At 37.7% G+C, this 18,724-nt stretch overlaps 1 protein-coding gene across 1 annotated transcript; it reads left to right on the plus strand.

The window, feature by feature from the left end:
* The first annotated feature begins 942 nt into the window (after positions 1-942).
* Positions 943-18,276, plus strand: LOC137184267 (protein-glutamine gamma-glutamyltransferase 2-like). The gene is made up of 15 exons (XM_067591748.1): positions 943-1,130; positions 1,472-1,657; positions 2,508-2,741; positions 2,992-3,110; positions 3,289-3,417; positions 6,332-6,500; positions 7,015-7,147; positions 7,426-7,529; positions 11,783-11,871; positions 12,147-12,300; positions 12,516-12,604; positions 13,333-13,516; positions 13,862-14,022; positions 15,356-15,492; positions 17,795-18,276. Exons 1-15 carry the CDS (start codon positions 1,121-1,123, stop codon positions 17,940-17,942), a joined length of 2,046 nt encoding a protein of 681 aa, XP_067447849.1. The 5' UTR covers positions 943-1,120; the 3' UTR covers positions 17,943-18,276.
* Positions 18,277-18,724: the final 448 nt, after the last annotated feature.

Consider the following 18,724-nt stretch of genomic DNA (forward strand, 5'->3'; position numbering starts at 1 on the left):
TTGCTGACTTGGTTTTTCGAATGTGGGGTCAGTGCGGTCATTTTATTTCTTTATTTTTTAGAGAGAGATGGTTTAATTTTGTGTGGTTTCTGCTGCTGAACTCTGTGCTGCCGTTGGAAAGTGACCAGACAGAATTTACTCCCTTATTTCACAGAAACAGTGTTTCCACATAAGGCGTAGACACTCATTGCAAAACATTTCATTTCCAGTGTAAGCAGGTTTAGTTTAGTGATAACACTATTGCCCAAAGTAGAAATTAGAGGTTCCTTATTTTATGTTTCAGAGTTGCTCTTCTTGCTGGGATATTTCATTAATACATTTCGTAGTCAAATTTTAAGAAATTAGAATTTCTTTTTTTGTTCAGTCTATACTGAATTGTTTTCTTCCTTTGATCTTTAAACCAAATAAGAAAAACTGCGCAATTAGGTCGTAGCTTCATAACCTTTTCTCAATGTCTTCTAGTAACATTGAAAACTAAAAGTGGAAGTCTCATCATTCTGACCTGAGAAAAATGTCAGAAGTTTTTACTGAAGTAAAAGTTACATAAAAATGAAAGTTTATGGTGTGTTCATGTTTTGCATTATAAATGATAATTTATCAGTTTTTAATTCATTTTGAATTATAACATTTTGTTTATGTTGAATCATACAGTAATATATGCTGCAGCTACAAAAAATTGCATAAATAATTTATTAAAAAAACTTTTTTGTTGTCTGCTTTATTTTATATTTGCAGAAGAAAATTTGCTTTAAAGCATCTAGTGCATGTAAACATTGTGTTAGTATTGCGTTACATTGTGGTGTAATTTGTGACGCAAAACGAATTCAACAGAAAAATGACTAAGATTTTGTTAACGTATGAAAAATGACTTGCTTTTTGTATAGAAAGCTTTTGTTTTCAGTAAAGATATTTCACAATAGCTTTAAGGTCATGGTGAAATTGAAGAATTTAAAGGAAGAAATCGTAGGATGGGGGCGTTCTGATCAGATTTCACAGGCTACAAATATCCCTCCGGAGCTGTTACACTGCAGGGTCATTGATCAATGAGCACAGGCTGCAACTCAAGTGTCTTTGAAGACTTTGCACACAGACATCGAGGGACAAGAACTTCACTGCAGACATGAGTCAAGGTAAGGAGAAAGGAAAAAAAACTATTTCCCTTGTATGAAAGGTGTTCAGATGGTATTAGTGGACTGAATTATCTACAACTGAAGATGTAGTTTCTCTGTGTTACTTCACAGTGTCAGAGTGCTTTGACTATGTAGCAGATTGAGAGTCGTGTGAAATGTGATGAGCAGGATGACATTAGATATCTCAGATCCAGAACATGGTGTAACACTATATCAACACTGAACAATGTCTTGCTGATGATTTCTTGTGATTTATCATCTGTGAGGAAACTTCGAACAGGTGATCAAATCTATTAGTCATCAAATTATCAGGTCATTAATCTGTCTTTCCATCTCTACAGTCTTGGACATCGAGCGCTATGATCTGAACATTAAGAGCAACAACAGCAGCCATCATACGGAGCTGTGTAAAGAGGAGCGTTTGATTGTCAGAAGGGGACAGCCCTTCAACATCAGTTTACATCTGAAAGCTGGAAGCAAAAAGTTCAAACCAAGTGAAACAAGCTTCACACTCACTGTTGAAACTGGTATGTTTCCTGTTAACCAGTGATTAGGTTCACAAATATGTACAGTATGTGGTTGAGAAAGAAGATCTTTCCAGCAGCATGGATGCATGACTAAATCACCAGTGTGTGCACAAAGATTAGTTTCTCTAGTTTCGACAGAGGTGGACGAAGTATGCAGGTCCTTAAGTAAAAGTACTAATACCACACTGTGAAAATACTCCACTACAAATAAATGTCCTGTATTCAAAACCTTACTTAAGTAAAAGTATTTAAGTATTATCGACAAAATTTACTAAAGTATCAAAAGTAAAAGTAGACACTATGCAGAAATTGCTCCGTCAGTGTTTTACTATTATATATGATGTTTTTGCATTCATGTACATATTACTGCTATAGTTATCTAAGATTGTGCTAATTGTAGCTACTTTATATACTGTTGGTTAGTTTAATCTACAGTAATGCATCATATTCTACAAGACAATGTTTGTAATGTTGCTGTCCTATGATAACCACGTATCTCTAAAAAGTCAACAAGCTCAGAAAAACAACTGTTTTCCAGCTAATCCAAGTGGGGTTTAAAATAGTTTATTTAGCTGAAGAAGTAGGATAATTTTCTCAACCAATAAATGAACATTTAATAATTAAAAATTCTAATTCAGAATCACCAAATTTGGATATACATGGTTTTCACTGGACAGGAAGGATATGAAAAACTAATATGAAGAATAACTAAAGCTGTCAAATATTCAAGTAAAGTACAAGTACCTCAAAATTGTACTTAAGTACAGTACTTGAGTAAATGTACTTAATTACTTTCCACTACTGAGTTTTGATTTAGATTCAGTGCTCATACATGTCTTTCTCTCTCCAGGTCCACGACCCAGAAAAGAATCTGGCACGAAGGTTTGCTTTGGACTCCATGACTCCACGGTGGACACTGAGTGGAGCGCCTCTGCCACTAATGACCCCTCTGGAAACACAGTGTCTGTGACTATCAATTCCTCCCCCAATGCCCCAATAGGGCTCTATTCTCTGACTGTGGACCAGGGGGGGCAGAAGACCAGTTTAGGACGATTCACCCTGCTTTTTAATGCTTGGTGCCCCAGTGAGTACAGAATATATCATTTTTTTTATGTTTTATTTGTGTTTTGGGTTGAACTGGAATTTCACTTTGTGTTAAACTTGTTGTGCTCTGCCTGCAGCTTGTATTCCTTTCTTCTTCATGATCATTGTGTTTAATTTGCAAAACTAAATACCTAAAACATCTGCCAAATGCTGTCAGATGTGAGGTATTAATGCAGTATGCTATTACACTGGTCTGAACACATTGTTGCTTTGACTCTACTGACTCACAGGAGATGCTGTTTACATGCGCAATGAGAAAGAGAGGACGGAGTATGTCTTAGCACAACATGGGCAGGTCTTCAGAGGAACGTATAAATACATCAAAGGGACACCCTGGAACTTCGGACAGGTACACAAATTTAAAAAGTACATTAATTCAATAAAGTTCAGTGAACTGTAGACATAATCTCTAAAAGGTTCTCCACTGTAACCTGAAAAGAGCAATAAACATGACACTATTTTAATATCCAGTTACATTTATTAACCCATTAAGTTAATTCAGTTAATAATTGACCTTCTGTTTTAAGTTTGGACCAGGAATATTGGATATCTGTCTGAAGATCCTGGATAAAAACCCTAAATTTGTGTCTGATGCTGACCAGGACTGCTCTGCCAGGAGAAATCCCATCTATGTGACCAGAGTGCTGAGTGCCATGGTAGGTCTGTGCATTTAATCACCCTGTGATGAGCCCTTTTTTGGCAATACAGGCAGAAATTACTATGGTGCCCCAGAAATCTGTTTGCTCAATGTGTGATTGCTTTCAACAATCACACATTGTTCTTCTCACTCTTTATTCTTATTCCGTCGTTTCAACTGCTGCATACTTTGTGCTAAAAACCATTCAACTGTCAATCTGTGCAACTCATTCAGCAGATGTGTGCTTGTATTTTTCTGAAATGTAACATGTTCCAGCGATTTTATATAATTTTTTAAAACATTAAAATTTATAATGGCAGTCTATGGGATGAACTGTCCAACTGATTTGGAACCTTGGTCACTTTGACACTCAACTACAAGTCTCTTATTAAGAGAACTTTGAACTTTCAAAGTTATCAGATTGTTTAGTGATATCTTTTGTAGTTTTTCAGCAATTTAAGCCCAAAGTCAGGGGTTTTGCAGACTTTTTCAGGTCTCACCAGTGTGTCATGTGATCAGGCACAGTGGAGAGCACAGATATTTTTAGGCCAGAAATGTTTTTCTAAACTGCTGTCACTCCCACAATTTTAACTCCTCACGCACATATCTTGCCTCAGTATGTTGCCACAAGCTTCCTCTCTCTCACAATGTAAATACATTTCACATAGGACTTATAGTTTTTGAGATCTGAACCTTAATTGATAGAGAGTCCCTGTCATGTTCTCATTGACTGCAATACAGTCTGCAGGATGTGTGTCTCCTCTCACTCCGATTTCTTAAACTTACAGATTCTCTCTTCCTTCAAACACTTTTTACACATATTATTCATCCTCATGTTAAACTAGTCTTGCTTTCACTAATGATGTACAAATCTCTGGGCCTCAAGCTCTAGTTTGAGACAAATACATTTTCATCATCAAAATGGAGATTTTTTCCTCAAATTTTTGTGAATGTCTGTTGGCTCAGCGGTTTAGAACACTGTTCTCTGATCAGCTTCACCTTTGATGACAAGGTTGTGTGTTTGATACCTGCTCACTGCAGTGCTCCACATAATATTGCTCTCATGTACAAAGTTGCATTACATAAGTCAATTCCTCTTTAGCTTACATTAACATTATTACCTAAAATGTGGATTGCTATTCTTATTAAATACACCTTTTCCATTTCTACAGATCATGTTTGAGTAGTCCAGTGGTTTAAGTTAATGTCACCACTCAAGTCCTTTTAGATCCAAAGACTGAGTTTGAGTCCCGCTTAGGGCAGAGCTCAGTAGAGTTGAAGGATGCAATGATGTCAATCTGCTTGCTGAGCTGAATTGAACTGCTTTTTTGTCAATTTTATGCAATTGACAGAGTAAACACCAGAATCTGGCCTGGCATTGCTGTGTGACATGTTAGCTCAGTACATAGCATGTCTGTCTTTTTCCAATGAGAATTTCTACAGAAATTGCATTTTCTAGTTTATATTCAGAGTATTTTATTGTCCTGCAGGGTAACCTCTCTCCTTTTTTTAAAACTAATTGTGTGGCCCTCATTCCAAGCTAAAACTTGACCAGTTATGCAAATATTTCTATTCAACACCAACACCACATAAGTTATTGTCATGATTAAATTTCCCGTGAGTGTCATTAGACGTAGTAATAAATGAATTGTTAGACCATCTGAGAGTCTTGTATTGTACCAGCCTTGTACCAAATGCATTCACGCCCAAAAATACAAAGGATGTGTCTGAAATAAGTATTTGTAAAGGTTTTATATAGTATTTTGCCTTTAAACAAGGTAATCTACAAACTATGTTGTATCTAGTTATTAGCTTTAGTTATTATGACCCTATAAGCAGACTAATAAACAAATAATTTAAAGTTTGTCAGCATGTTATTCCTGCTGCAAGTCAAAAATAGCTTAAAGAGAAATTCAGGGCTATTTCCACTGGGTGTCATGATTCAGTGCCACTATACAATAAATCAAAGCCAGGTATGTTCCCAGACAATGTTGATAACAAGGACAGGATCATGCACTATGTTTATGTTTAGGGATATTCGACATATTTGGAAAAGCACTCACACAAAGCCAACATGACAAACATGTTATCTTCCTTCACTTTCTCTCACAATTTCACACACTGATTATAAACTATAACATCTAAGGTGCTTTGACCTATCTTTACTAATTAATATCCTTTAAGGAAACCTATTCTATCCATGATAGACTCTTTCATTGTTCACATTTTAAAGAAAACTGTTTGAAACAGTCCTTCTTTTTAGTTTCCCCTCCATTTGAAGAAATATATGTAGTTCATCAGGGAAATTTTACAGTCTCTGTCTCCCGTAATCTTCTCAATCCCTGTTTTATATTACTGTATATTTCTCCACATGCACTTTTCATAGTCACAACTTTAGTCCCTTTTTTACTTTCCTGACATCAACTGCTGGTCTTGATACTGTTAACTACTCAGTTCTCCTTCTACGTATTCATAATCTGACTTGGCTAGGCTTGTGTCTTGTAATACTGATGGATGTCTGGAGCAAATCTGATTTGGAAAATAAGGATAATGAGCCATTAAGAGATGTTGAGGTATATTATAGAAGAATAGCAAAAACAACAGCTCAGTGTTTCCCCATTATATTTCTAACCAAATCTTGTTCTTTCATTTTTCCTGTACCTCCGAGAGCTTGATGAAAGTGAGGTCTGACTTTATACAGTTTATTCAATATAAATGTGTTTAAAATGTCAGCATCATTTAGAAGACTTTTGACTTAACAGCCCTGTGGAGTTTAGAACATTCAATGAAAAAACACTTAACACAAACCATGCACACATTGATTTAATATGTGCATATCACTCAGCAGACTGTGGCAAAATGAAAATGAACATCATCCGCTTCCCTGTTTATGCCGTCTATCTCTCTTGTCTGGTCTCTGTCTGTGCCCTCAGATCAACAGTAATGATGACCACGGTGTGGTGGTTGGAAATTGGGGAAAGGTTACAGACGGGGTTCGTCCAGGCCAGTGGATCGGCAGCAGGGACATTCTGCGCCAGTGGGCAGAAAGTGGCCCCGTCCGCTACGGCCAGTGTTGGGTCTTTGCTGCTGTTGGGTGCACAGGTAGGACCACAGTATGAGAGAGTCTTGCTTTGATTCAGACAGCAATTTCATTTTATTCTTAAATTATTGACTAAATTATTAATCCATACATTTTGAGGGTTTTTTTTGATGCACATGTTGGAGTGCAGTGAGTTATTGTGTCTTATAGAATTCACATGGTATATTGTCGTATTACAATGTGTTTGTTAAACTTTAAAAGGATTCAATAAACCAGCTCCTGAGGTAACATAGAAGCAATTTCTTAAATAAATGCACCCCTTTGGTACCATACAATACCAACAGTCCTGATTTCTGCTGCATTTCCTCCATTCCACCTCCACTGTTACACAATCCAGCCTTTTTATCAAAACTCTAAATTTAGAATTTAATCTCACAGCTTTGTAGCCATCTACCTAGCCACCTCGTGACATTTTTATGTGGTGTCTTTATTGTTTATCTTTGATGAAAGACGTTATCTCAAACATATGCTTTAGTAAGCTGGTGTGCTGAAGAGTTGCTCTCCTCCCTCCTCCAGTGTCCCGTGCCCTGGGCATCCCGTGTCGAGTGGTTAGTAACTTTGAATCAGCTCACGATACTAACGCCAACCTGGTGATAGAAAACCTGTATGATGAAGATGGTGAGAGAATTCGTGGAGGTGAATCGATATGGTGAGTGTATGGTAGGGATTATTATCTGGTAGATACATGTGCAAACACAGTACAATACATTCTCTCTTTTCTCTTTTTTACATTCTCTCTCACTATATCTTCCACTATTGATGCATGATCGAATGAACATTGTTTTTTTTTTTACATTAATTTGCAGATTGAAGCAAAATGGTCATGTTGTTGTTTATTATTATTATTATTATTATTATTATTATTATTATTATTATTATTATTATTATTATTGTCATTATTATTTATTTTACTCATTTTTTTTCCAGGAACTTCCATGTTTGGTTGGATAGCTGGATGACTCGTCCAGACTTAGGAAAGGAATTTGATGGTTGGCAGACCAATGACCCAACCCCACAAGAGAAAAGTGAAGGTGAACTTTGATTTTAATGTAGTTTGTCCTTTATTCTTTCAGTGGGTATGTCCTAAATGGTCTGTGAGATGAGTTTTTTCATGCTGCCAAGGCAGAACAGCTACAGAAGCCAGACAAAATAATCTAAACACCTCATGAAACACAACTCTAATGCCAAGGCACACTGTTTAACCACACTGGTTAGATTCTATGGAGGGTAAAGCTGTAAGCACAAGAGAGCAAATCCGTCATTAAAATTTCTAAATGTGTCCCATCTTAGGAAAATGGGGAAAAATGTGAAAGTCGCCAGCTGCAAAGGGTACGCAGTCCTTGACAATACGTACCACTCCCATTGACTTTGAATGGGAGTTTGAAAGGTCAGCTAGTAATGACCAATTACTAGCTGACCTTACGAAAATGTATAGGTTAGGGCCCGGGAAGGGCACAGTACCCCCATTTGAAGCCCCGGTGGCGCTATTGTGCAAAAGTGAGAAATCTTGTAATTACGTTCCTACAAGATTTTTAATTCTTACTTTTCTGTCATCCTTTGGCTGGGACCTTTCCATTCTGTCCAGTGAGTTTTGGCTTAGGGTAAATCTTGTAATTTCAGCTTTGATAGTTTATGCCTATGTTAATTATGACTTAAGACATCCTTTCCCAGCAACCTTAACCCTAAACCTAACCATTCCGTCTGGTGAGTTTTTACCTAACCTTAACCTTGTAACTTTGTACTGACCAATAGTACTTGTGCCACCGCTTAAAACTGGTACTGTCCCATCTGGTGTATTTTGCGCCTAACCCCTCAACCTTGTAATGACATACTGACCACTAGTACTTATGTACATAGATTTGATTTATTGAACAGGACAGTGTGCAGTATTAAGCATAAATGATGCACTGCACCGGAGTTAGCTTGAAGCTAATTTGCATCCGTAGTCCATTATAATCAAAACATACAACAGCACAACAACAAACAGTACAAAGCAAAAAAAACCAAAAACAAAACCCCAAAGAACACACCATACAAAATACAAAGCTACACACAACAGCACATCACATACACCCACAATGTCAATTAAAAAATTAATAATGTAAACTAGGCTCAGAAGTCACACAGCTGATTCATCTTTAGTTGATTTTTTAATTTGGCCTTGAATGCATTGATAGAACTACAGTTCTTCATATAATCAGGCAGGGCATTCCACTGAGTGGTGGCTTTTACGCTGAAAGCTGACTGCCCAAATGCAGTGCGATGAAATGGTATGATACAATCTTGTATAGAGGATATTCTGGAGGATCTAATAGAAGTTACTGAACGAGTGTACACAAAAATATATAGTGGAGGAGGGGCCAAACCATTTAATTTTATAAACTAGGCACAAATTTGAGAATAATCTAAAATTGTCAAAGCTCAGTAAATTGTATTTCTCAAGTACCCTACAGTGGTGGAAATGCATTGGCTTTTTGTCCAGAGTTTTTAGAGTTTGTTTTAATAAGGACTCAAGAGGTTTTATGGTTGTTTCTCCAGCCTGCCCCCAACATGTGATGCAGCTAACTCAGCTGTTTTTGCATGTGTGTACACAACGGTGTCATCTGCATACATTTGTAGCTCTGCATCATGACACTGTTGAGGGAGATCATTAATATATAGGTTAAATAATAGGGGACCTAACACTGACCCTTGTGGAACACCCATTGTGCACTTCATGTTACTAGACATTGTGTCACCAACTCTAACACATTGTATCCTATTAGATAAATATGAAGACATCCATGCCAGTGCTCTAGATGAGAAGTTAAATTTAGGGAGTTTTGATATTAAAAGATCATGATTGACTGTGTCGAATGCTTTGCGCAGATCTAAAAATACAGCACCAACTACTCCTCCTTTATCAAGTCTTGATTTGATTTTCTCTATTAAGTGCAAGGTAGCTGTTTCAGTGGAATAAAGCCAAATTGCATACAATGTAGACCAAAATTGCTTGTATTAAGAAATGTTGTCAGTTGTTTAATGACAACTTTCTCAGCAACCTTGAGAGTACTGGCAGTATACTTATTGGTCTGTAGTTACTGGCTTCAAGGCGGTCTCCAGATTTAAAAATAGGCGTGACAATGACACGTTTCCAGTCATCAGGAAAGGAGCTGTGTTTAAAAGACAAGTTAATTAAATGAGCAATAGGGGGAGTTAAAATATCTTTGTGTGATTTGACAAACGTGTCAAATTGGAGAGCATCTCTACTTTTGGAGCTTTTTAAGGAGCTGATGATTTTATTTACTTGTAACTCATTAGTTTCTACCAGCTCGAAAACCTGGCGTGTAGCATCCAAAGGAACAATATCCAGTTTCCTTTTCGTAAATTTTTTTCCTAACTCATTTACAGACTCAAGAAAAAAAAATATTAAAAGACAGAAGCAACAGTAAGATGATCTTCAATTAACTTTCCCTGTACTTTGAGTTTAAAATCTCCTAAAAATTTTGGGTCCCTCCTTGTGAGATTATTGATATTTTTCCAGATCAATTTACTGTTGCCTTCTGCCTCATTCAAAATATTGAGATAAAAACGAGATTTAGCTTCTCTTAGCTCATGGATAACTTTGTTCCTTAAACCTTTATAAATCAGCATGTCGGTGTCTCTTCTAGTTTTAATTGCCTTCCTTAGTGCAGCATCTCTAGATTTCATTAGTTTCCACAAATTTTCATTAAACCACAGTAAATTGTTTTTATTTTTAGATTTCATCTGTATCCTCACAGTAAATCTTTCCCTCACAGAGTTGATTCTGTGAGTAAAAGTATCATAGCCGTAGTTTTGATCATCAGAGGAAAGTACATCATCCCAGTTCAAGCTGTTAATTTCATTGGTAAATTCTTCTTGCTTAGCTCTGGGTATGGATTGAAGGATCATTGTTTTAGTTGCGGTGGTCTTAAATCTACTTTTAGTCAGTTTTCTTGCACACAGGGTAAGGTTATGATCTGATAAGCCAGTGATTCAATTATAACTTTTAGTTATTCTTTCTGGTTTGTTAGTAAATATCAGATCTATTTGTGTACTAGAGCATTTTGCAGTCCTAGTTGGGCCTTTTACTAGTTGTTCTAGTTGGAATTTCTCTGTGATCATTTTTAGTTTTTTCCTCTTAGTTTTATCCTCCCAGTTCACATTAAAATCACCCATAAACAATAATTCTTTGTTGAGATTGCACTCTTTCAAGACTTCTGTGAGTTGATCATAGAAAGTGTCATCTGCAGAAGGGAGCCTATAGATACCTATGATGTTAAAAGACATTTGTTGGGATAATATTATCTTTATCCCAACATATTCTAACGTGTTACTTGCATTATAGACCACACGTTCACATTTGATGTCTCTCACATAAAGAAGCACCCCTCCTCCTCTTTCATCAGGTCTATCTCTTCTGAAACATTGGTGTCCGGGCACCGTGAACACACTTGCCGGAGTTGTTTGTTTCAACCATGTTTCAGTCAGACAGAGAAAGTCCAGATTTGAGTCAGACACAGGATGAGTTAGCTGATTGCTCTTTGCAGTAATGCTTCTGACTGGAGCTCTGTAAATTTACCAAGGAAAGGGTGCTCATTCCTGGGTACAAAACCTCCAGTAGTGTCCCTGGTTCTTGGAGGTCTCCAGGTAGGACTTAGGATCCCAGCCCCTGGTTCCCTGGAGCTCCAGGAGGGCTCCCAAGGTTTGTCTGGTGCTCCTGGAGCTCTCAGGGGACCTTGGTCTGTTTTTTTACCCAGGGCGGAGTTCTTAAGTCTGGGGTACCAAGGCTTCAGTGGGTTCCTGGAGGCCTCCAGTGGGACTTAGGCTCCCAGCCCCTGGTTCCTGGAGGTCTCCAAGGGACCTTGGTCTGGTTCTTCACCCAGGGATGGGGTGCTCATTTCTGTGTACCAAGGCTCCAGCAGTGCCCCTGGTTCCTGGTGGTCTCCAGGGGACTTTGACTGGTTCTTTACCCAGGGGTTACTTTCAACTTCTGACAGTAGTCACAGGTTTGGTGTATGGTTATGCATGTGACATCTTGCGTTTGGTATATTCATGACTCCTCTTGATTCCATGACACAGTATTAAGCAACTGTTTTATTTTTACTACAAACTGTTAGTCCTGTCCATGCTCTCTTGAAGTGTTATAAAGTGTTATACCAAACACCAAAAATAATTGGAAGGGGCGGTTTAGTTAAGTTCAGTTCAGTTGTGGCCTGAATCCAGATGTTGTGTGTCTGAAACTCAATGAAATTCACTGTTTCTGGGTGTGTGATGCTGTCAGGTGTTTACTGTTGTGGACCGGCCTCACTGAGGGCTATCAAGGAAGGGGACCTGACCAAGAAGTACGATGCTCCCTTTATTTTCGCTGAGGTGGGTTTTTGCTTGATCTTTTAGTGTGAAAAAATGCACAAATGTAAGCTGGACTTCATAAACTCCATAGAAGTTGCATTTATTGACAAGACCTGATCCAAGCTAATCCACAGAGACTGATCAATTTTGTGTTCTGAGACGTAATTTAAGAGATACTGCGTTTGTTCATGTACTGTATGTATATAAAAATACTTCTATCATATATATTTGTATAGTTGTCATAATATATGTGTCTAGTGTTATCTGATGTTATGTCATGTCGTGTGTGGATTCAGGTTAATGCAGATGTTGTGGACTTGGTGCGCCTGTCAAATGGACAATTGGTCAAAATCAGAGGATCAACAAAGTCTGTCGGACAGTTCATCAGCACCAAAGCTGTGGGCTCAAATGAGAGGCTCGACATCACACACGAGTACAAGTACCCTGAAGGTACTGCCATGCACACACACACACACACACACATACACTGTCTGTTACACATCACTGTAAACATTATACACAGATGACCTCAGCTAACACAATTTTTAAAATGTAATCACACAAGTTCCATGTCTGTTCAATCTAAATGATGATGGTTTTGAAGGAGTCTGTCTCAGGAGGTTTATAATGCTGAAGAACTTACCAGTAATCCTGATGGTTTTCAGGTTCAAAGGAGGAGAGGCAGGTGTATGAGAAGGCAAAGCACCACAACAAGCTACGCTCGCAAGGAGAAGAGCCAGAGCTCCGTCTCAAGGTTTTTCTGTTCATATATAGATATACAGGGGATACAGCAAATAATGTAAATATATAGAAAGAAACTAAAACTCTGAAGTAACTTAATTAAAACATTGCTGCAGAGTTGGGTCAGTTAAAGATATTAAACAGATCTGGCAATGAGCAAAATGATCTAAGTTTTCAAAGCAACATGAGACAACATCACAGCTCCTAAGAGGTGAAATCATCTATTTTGCAGGTTCACTGGTCAAAAAAAACAGAACAAATATTTAATATATCAAATAATTCCAACATATGCAAAACAGACAAAAGAAAGACAAACAACTGTCACAAGCTGAAATAACCATCATGGGTATGACAGACATACAGCACACACAAGGTTGTCAAATACTGCTAAGTTGTGTGTAACATAACGGTATGTTTTCTTTGTTTATGTTGAGGATAAATGTTTCATTAAATGTCCCCTTTACATAGATGGTTGGATGGACAGAGGCTCAATTAATCTTTTATCACTTTATATGTTGAATTAGCTAAAACCTTTTATGAGCATATTCTGATTATTATTATTTTTTGCCAAATTTTGCCAATTCTACAACAGAGTTGAGATATACTGTTCCTAAAATCACAGAATCATCCTTTTCAACAAACTTAAGAACTAAATGCTCATTATTAGAAATACAATACAATGTATTTCTGTTATTGTATTCTCCATAAATTAAATGAATCATCTCATGATTCTCATTTCAGATCAAGCTTGCTGATAACATGATTGTGGGCTCAGACTTTGAGGTTTGTGCTGTCCTCACAAACAGCAGCAAGCAGACAAAGACCTGCAACTTCCTGTTTGTTGCCAAAGCTGTAGGCTACAACGGAAAACTAGGAGAGAAATGTGGATCCGCTTCAGACAAAGTGAAGGTGCCCCCTGGAGAAGGTTAGCTCTGATCTTATCACAGACACCACAGTGTCTGAGCTTTGAATTTGATGCTCGCACAGAAATTACCCCCACATTGTTTGCAAGTGGATATAATCATGAAGGTACCTCTATGAAACAAGACTTTTATCTGCATCTTACAAAAGATTCAAAGTCAGTAATTCAAGTTCATTCAAATGTAACAGAGAAATATTTCTATAAATTTAGTTATGCAACTGTCTTACAATGTTTGCTGGTTGAAACCTGGTTCACAACCTTCCAAAAATCATTTTCTCATGCAGAAATTGCATTGAAATAGTTGTCATAACCTAATTAATGTGATTTATAATATGTGTGTTTTTTCAGAGAGGCGTCTGTGCCTCAGACTGAAGTATGACAGTTATATGTCAGTGATCACCTCTGACAGGCTGATCAATCTGTCAGCCATCACCGTCGACAAGCAGAGCAATGACTACCACAAGGCTGAGAAGACCATTGTGTTGGATGAGCCAGTCATAAAAATCAAGGTATGGACGGAGAGGTGGAACAAATGTGTTCATGAGCGATAAAAACTCTCTATTATTACACTGTAGGACAACAAACTGAGTGAATAAATCAGTAAATTGTATTTAATGAGTTTTTATATTCTGTGCAAAACAGAACTTAAGTAACAAGTCAGCCTTCGCACACACAATCACACTCATAACCTCAGAGCAAAATACACTCTTATTCATCACATTTAAAAATACTTTCTGATGACTTTAATGGATCAAAAACCTGCTTTTCTGTATCAACATAGTACAGACATACAAAATCACATTAGTGAGATCAAATATTCTGTCAAATCATTTCCTTCCTCCTTGTGTTCAAGTTATTGTTCACCTGTGAGTATTTTAATCTTTTTTATTAAAGTGCTCCAGACTCTGTGAAATTTACATTTACTCCGCCATCAGAGCAAAATAACCACAGGGCAAAAAAGGGAGAGGAAAAAAGAAAAAAACAATGAACAATAAATAAATAAAAACAAAAAGGGCAACCAGAGTACCAAACCAATTCCCCTCCCAATCCTACAAGAGATAAGAGGACTGTACACACATTACAATGAAAGGACAAGCTTAACACAAAGTATACATAATCACATCTTTAACACACAGTCAAGATAGTCTTAATGGGCATTTAATCCAGATGTCAGCTATGAGTGACAGGAAACCAACACATTGTGGTTTGAGATCTACTGTGCTCACAAGTCATCGCATGGTAATTCAGTAATTACTTCCTCCAGCGCTTTAAGTATGACTGTTATCGTGTCTATTAGGTTCTTTCACTTCCCCTGAAGAACATAATTTGGCTGAAATGCATTGGTCACTTTAAGGTAAAGTCCATAGACTAAAATAAAATAGAAGCTTGTTTAACCGGTGCTGTAGACTCATCTTTGTAAATCTGGTATCAGAATCCTTGCGGGTCCATAAATCATCTTATTTCTTTCTCTTTTCAGGCCTATTCCTCAGTTCTTAAATAAATGTTGATCTCTTCAGTGTATTCCTATAGAGTCATCTAGAGCCTTTAATGTCCAGCGTTAATGGATGAATATTTTGAACCTTGAACCACGAGTGAGGTAGCATCGCAGAAAAGTTTGGATTCAACTAGAAATCATTGAATTTTCCTCTATTTTTTATTGCTCACTCAGGCATATATATTATGTTAAAACAAACTGTGTTAGTATTTGTAATGTTCACATTATTTGATTATTGTAATCTATTATTTATTATTATTTATTAAATTGTCCAGGACATAATCAATCAATAATCATATGATACCACCTCTTACATGAAACCTGTCTACCTGACCCCCTCTCTGCAGCTGGTGGGAGAAGCCACAATACACAAGTCTATGAAGGCAGAGCTGAGCTTGTTGAACCCTTTACCAGAGCCACTGCAGGACTGCAGCTTCACCATGGAGGGGGACGGCTTCACTGACTGGGAGCCCATAATACTGAGGTATGTCAACTCTGTTGATGCAGGAGATATGAGTGGACAAGTGTATTATGTGTTTTAGCTTTTATACATGACTGTGTTTTGTCTGTCTTCTTTTATATACACATTAATTCATGGTGAACTGTCCCTTACAGCTGTCTCTCATGATTTCTGTTTTTCAAATAAAAAATGTTACTCACTGCTAAACCCAAAATCACAGTAAAGAATGTCTTAAAAATGGCATTTATACAATAATGTCAGCACATGTGCACAAACTGAAACATTTTACAGTGGAAACCACTTATAGAGATCACAGTTACAGTGATCAACAGCTTATATGGATCAAAAAGCTCGGGACATAATCATTCCTATACAGATGTTGTTTAAATAATTTGCTTATGGTAATCAAGTAGTCCGCTTACAGTGTTCATTTTGGGTCTTTTCATACATGAAAACATATGGGGGAAAAAATAAAACTACGGTGATTATATTTTCCTTACTCCCATAATACACATATGATGTGTATTTAGCGGCTGCGGCACCATTATCAGTCGTTGCAGCGCAACTCTGCAGGTGTGTGAAGGTTCAGTGACGTGATTGTGGGCATATTTATTTGTAACCGCCATGAAACAACCAGAAAATAACGTTTTATTCCTCTCATTCACCAGCTTTCTCGCCACCACCACTCGCTCTCCTCGTGCACTCTCTAGCTCGCTCGACCAGTGCCTCTCTCTCTCTCTCTTGACTTTTTTAAAATAAGTCAGGAAGCCGTCAGCAAAGCCTAACATTACTTTTAACGTTATCAAACGAAGAAAGATGTCCTCCCCTTTTCTTAGAATTATTTTTGTCTTCCCTCATGGCAGGGTTTTACAGCGTTACAGGTTGCTTTTCTTCAAAAGTTTATTCTGGTTCAACTTTTTCGCTGAGGTGCCCCTGCAGCCCCCTCTCCCGCAGCCTAAATGCACAACGCACAACCCGCCAATCTGCCAACTGGTGACCTGAGGCTGTTTGTGCGTGCACAGTGAAATCATGACGGGTGTAATGGAGGATGATAGCTCAAACTGTAACTGTAGCTAGTTAGGGGGAAGGTGACCACTGGGGTGCATCGGCAAGAATGCAGGGATGATAAGATGCTCTCTTCAATGGTTTATTAATACCAACAGGTAGGTATATACAGGTGTGTGTGGTTCCACAAATAAGAATAAACGAACAACATTAGCTCACAGGCAGCAACACTGCAGAGAGGAATCATTAAGCAGTGCTAATGCTAATAAATCCTAACAGCACCTCTCATAACTCTACTTAACCTAGAGGTAAACTGCTGATTAGTAAGTCACTTGTATTACAAAGCCACGTACACTTTAGCATGAGACCACCGCCGTCATAAGGCACTTCAATAATAATCATGACATCACTGTTAATCCTAACATGCACAGCAGTACAGCCAGAGTACGAATATCTGAACATGTGAGCAATTACATTTCCACCATGGCAGTAACAGCCACTGATTACAATCACTATAGCAAGTGTTAGCATGTGGCTAGCGGACTTTATGCTAATAGCTTTGATCTGAACGGAACATCTTTACATCGCTAATATAAACTCAAAGGCACAGAAAGTTACGTTACACGATCCACTTTTTTCCACATGTTTCTGAACGCACACATTCGAGGATAGCTCGTGAGTGGCCACTATTTACAATATACGTTCGACGGCGGTCTCTCTCTCGTCCGCTCTCCATGGCAACTATGACCAAAAAAAAAAAAACATAGCAACCGGCAATGTTTGCATTGCTTATAACAAGGGCGCTGATTGGCCGATCCCTGCTACCCACTACAACAAGGGAGTTGATTGGCTGATCCTACTACCCAACTGATTGACTAAACTGCTATTATACACAATCAAACAAGTCCTTCATCACAACGGGAGAAAAAGTTGTTTTCTCTCAATAAAAATCGTAGTCTACTTGAAATTTATGACAAACTGTCAAAAACGAGTCAGCGAGATGCAGCAGCGAAACGAGCATTTGAAACAGCTGTACTGTATTCTGAAACAGTCAATAAAATTCAATAAATAGCGAAGCTGTCCGGTTCATTACTTTATATTCATGTAATAAATATAAAAACGTCAATTAGATGGTAATCTGCATGAGAAATTAAGAAAAAGAAACAAAATCAATTACAAAATCATCCGCTTATAGTGATCAATTTGACCCAGACAAAAGTGATCAATATAAGCGGTTTCCACTGTATATCTGTATACGTAAGAATAGAGATAAGCATAAAACAGAAACCTCCTCTCTGACTGTTGGGTATCATTTTTGCAGGATTGGAACAGTGGGCCCAAAACAGGAGGCCAAGGCCACTGCTGAGCTCAGTCCCAGCATTACTGGCCCCAGCGAGCTCCTGGTGAACTTTGATAGCGACAAACTGAGGGACGTCCAGAGCTTCGTCAATGTTATGGTGAACGAATGAGCCAGTACAGAAATCTAATAGCACTGAAAGCTTTTTTACATTGTTGTTCTTTGGACTAGCAGGTACTGAATTTCTTTTAAATGCGCTTACTATTTTTATACTGCCTCTGTAGTAGGCTACAAAAGGAGTAATAGCTGCAATATAATAAGATAATGTCATAAACACATTTAATTTGGTTCATTCTAAATGTGACAATAAAGCCATTGCTACTAAAGCTGCCAGTAGATTGTTTAAGGGAGCAGCGCTTCCTCGCCTCCTTTTAGGAAACATTTTGTTGTTGGTGATGCAGAAAAAATCCAGTGTGCTAATTGAAAATAAAATTTTGGAGAAAACATTTTAAGGCTGGGTGTTAATTTGTTGTCTTGTGGGCCAAAGAGCGATGCAGAGTCAGAATAAACTCAGTGGATGAATATTGACACCTACTGGTCACATCACATCATGGCTGGTACAGTGTCTCCCATTAGCAGCTGATATTACTGACATTTGTGTTTATGATTTTAAGTGATATTAGAGACAGTGGTGGAATGTAACTGAGTACATTTACTCAACTACTGTACTTAAGTACAATTTTAAGGTACTTGTACTTTGCTTGAGTAGTTTCATGTTATGCTAATCGATACTTATACTCCGCTACATTTCAGATTAAAATTTTAAATGAAGTAATGATAAGCTTATAAATTATACTGCATTGTTTAAGATAAACCAGTGGTTCCTAAACTTGTTGGCTTGGGAGCCTTTACAAAGAAGCTTCGTGTATTTGTGTCTCGTCATTTTTCAGATGT

The sequence above is a fragment of the Thunnus thynnus genome, chromosome 6 (assembly GCF_963924715.1).
Source record: "Thunnus thynnus chromosome 6, fThuThy2.1, whole genome shotgun sequence".
Lineage (NCBI taxonomy): Eukaryota > Metazoa > Chordata > Actinopteri > Scombriformes > Scombridae > Thunnus > Thunnus thynnus.

Bases quoted from the DNA above. Each gene is read 5' to 3' on its own strand.
- LOC137184267 (XM_067591748.1), top strand. The intron at 14,023-15,355 runs GTATGGACGGAG...CCCTCTCTGCAG, and splicing joins AGCCAGTCATAAAAATCAAG to CTGGTGGGAGAAGCCACAAT. The intron at 15,493-17,794 runs GTATGTCAACTC...TCATTTTTGCAG, and splicing joins TGGGAGCCCATAATACTGAG to GATTGGAACAGTGGGCCCAA.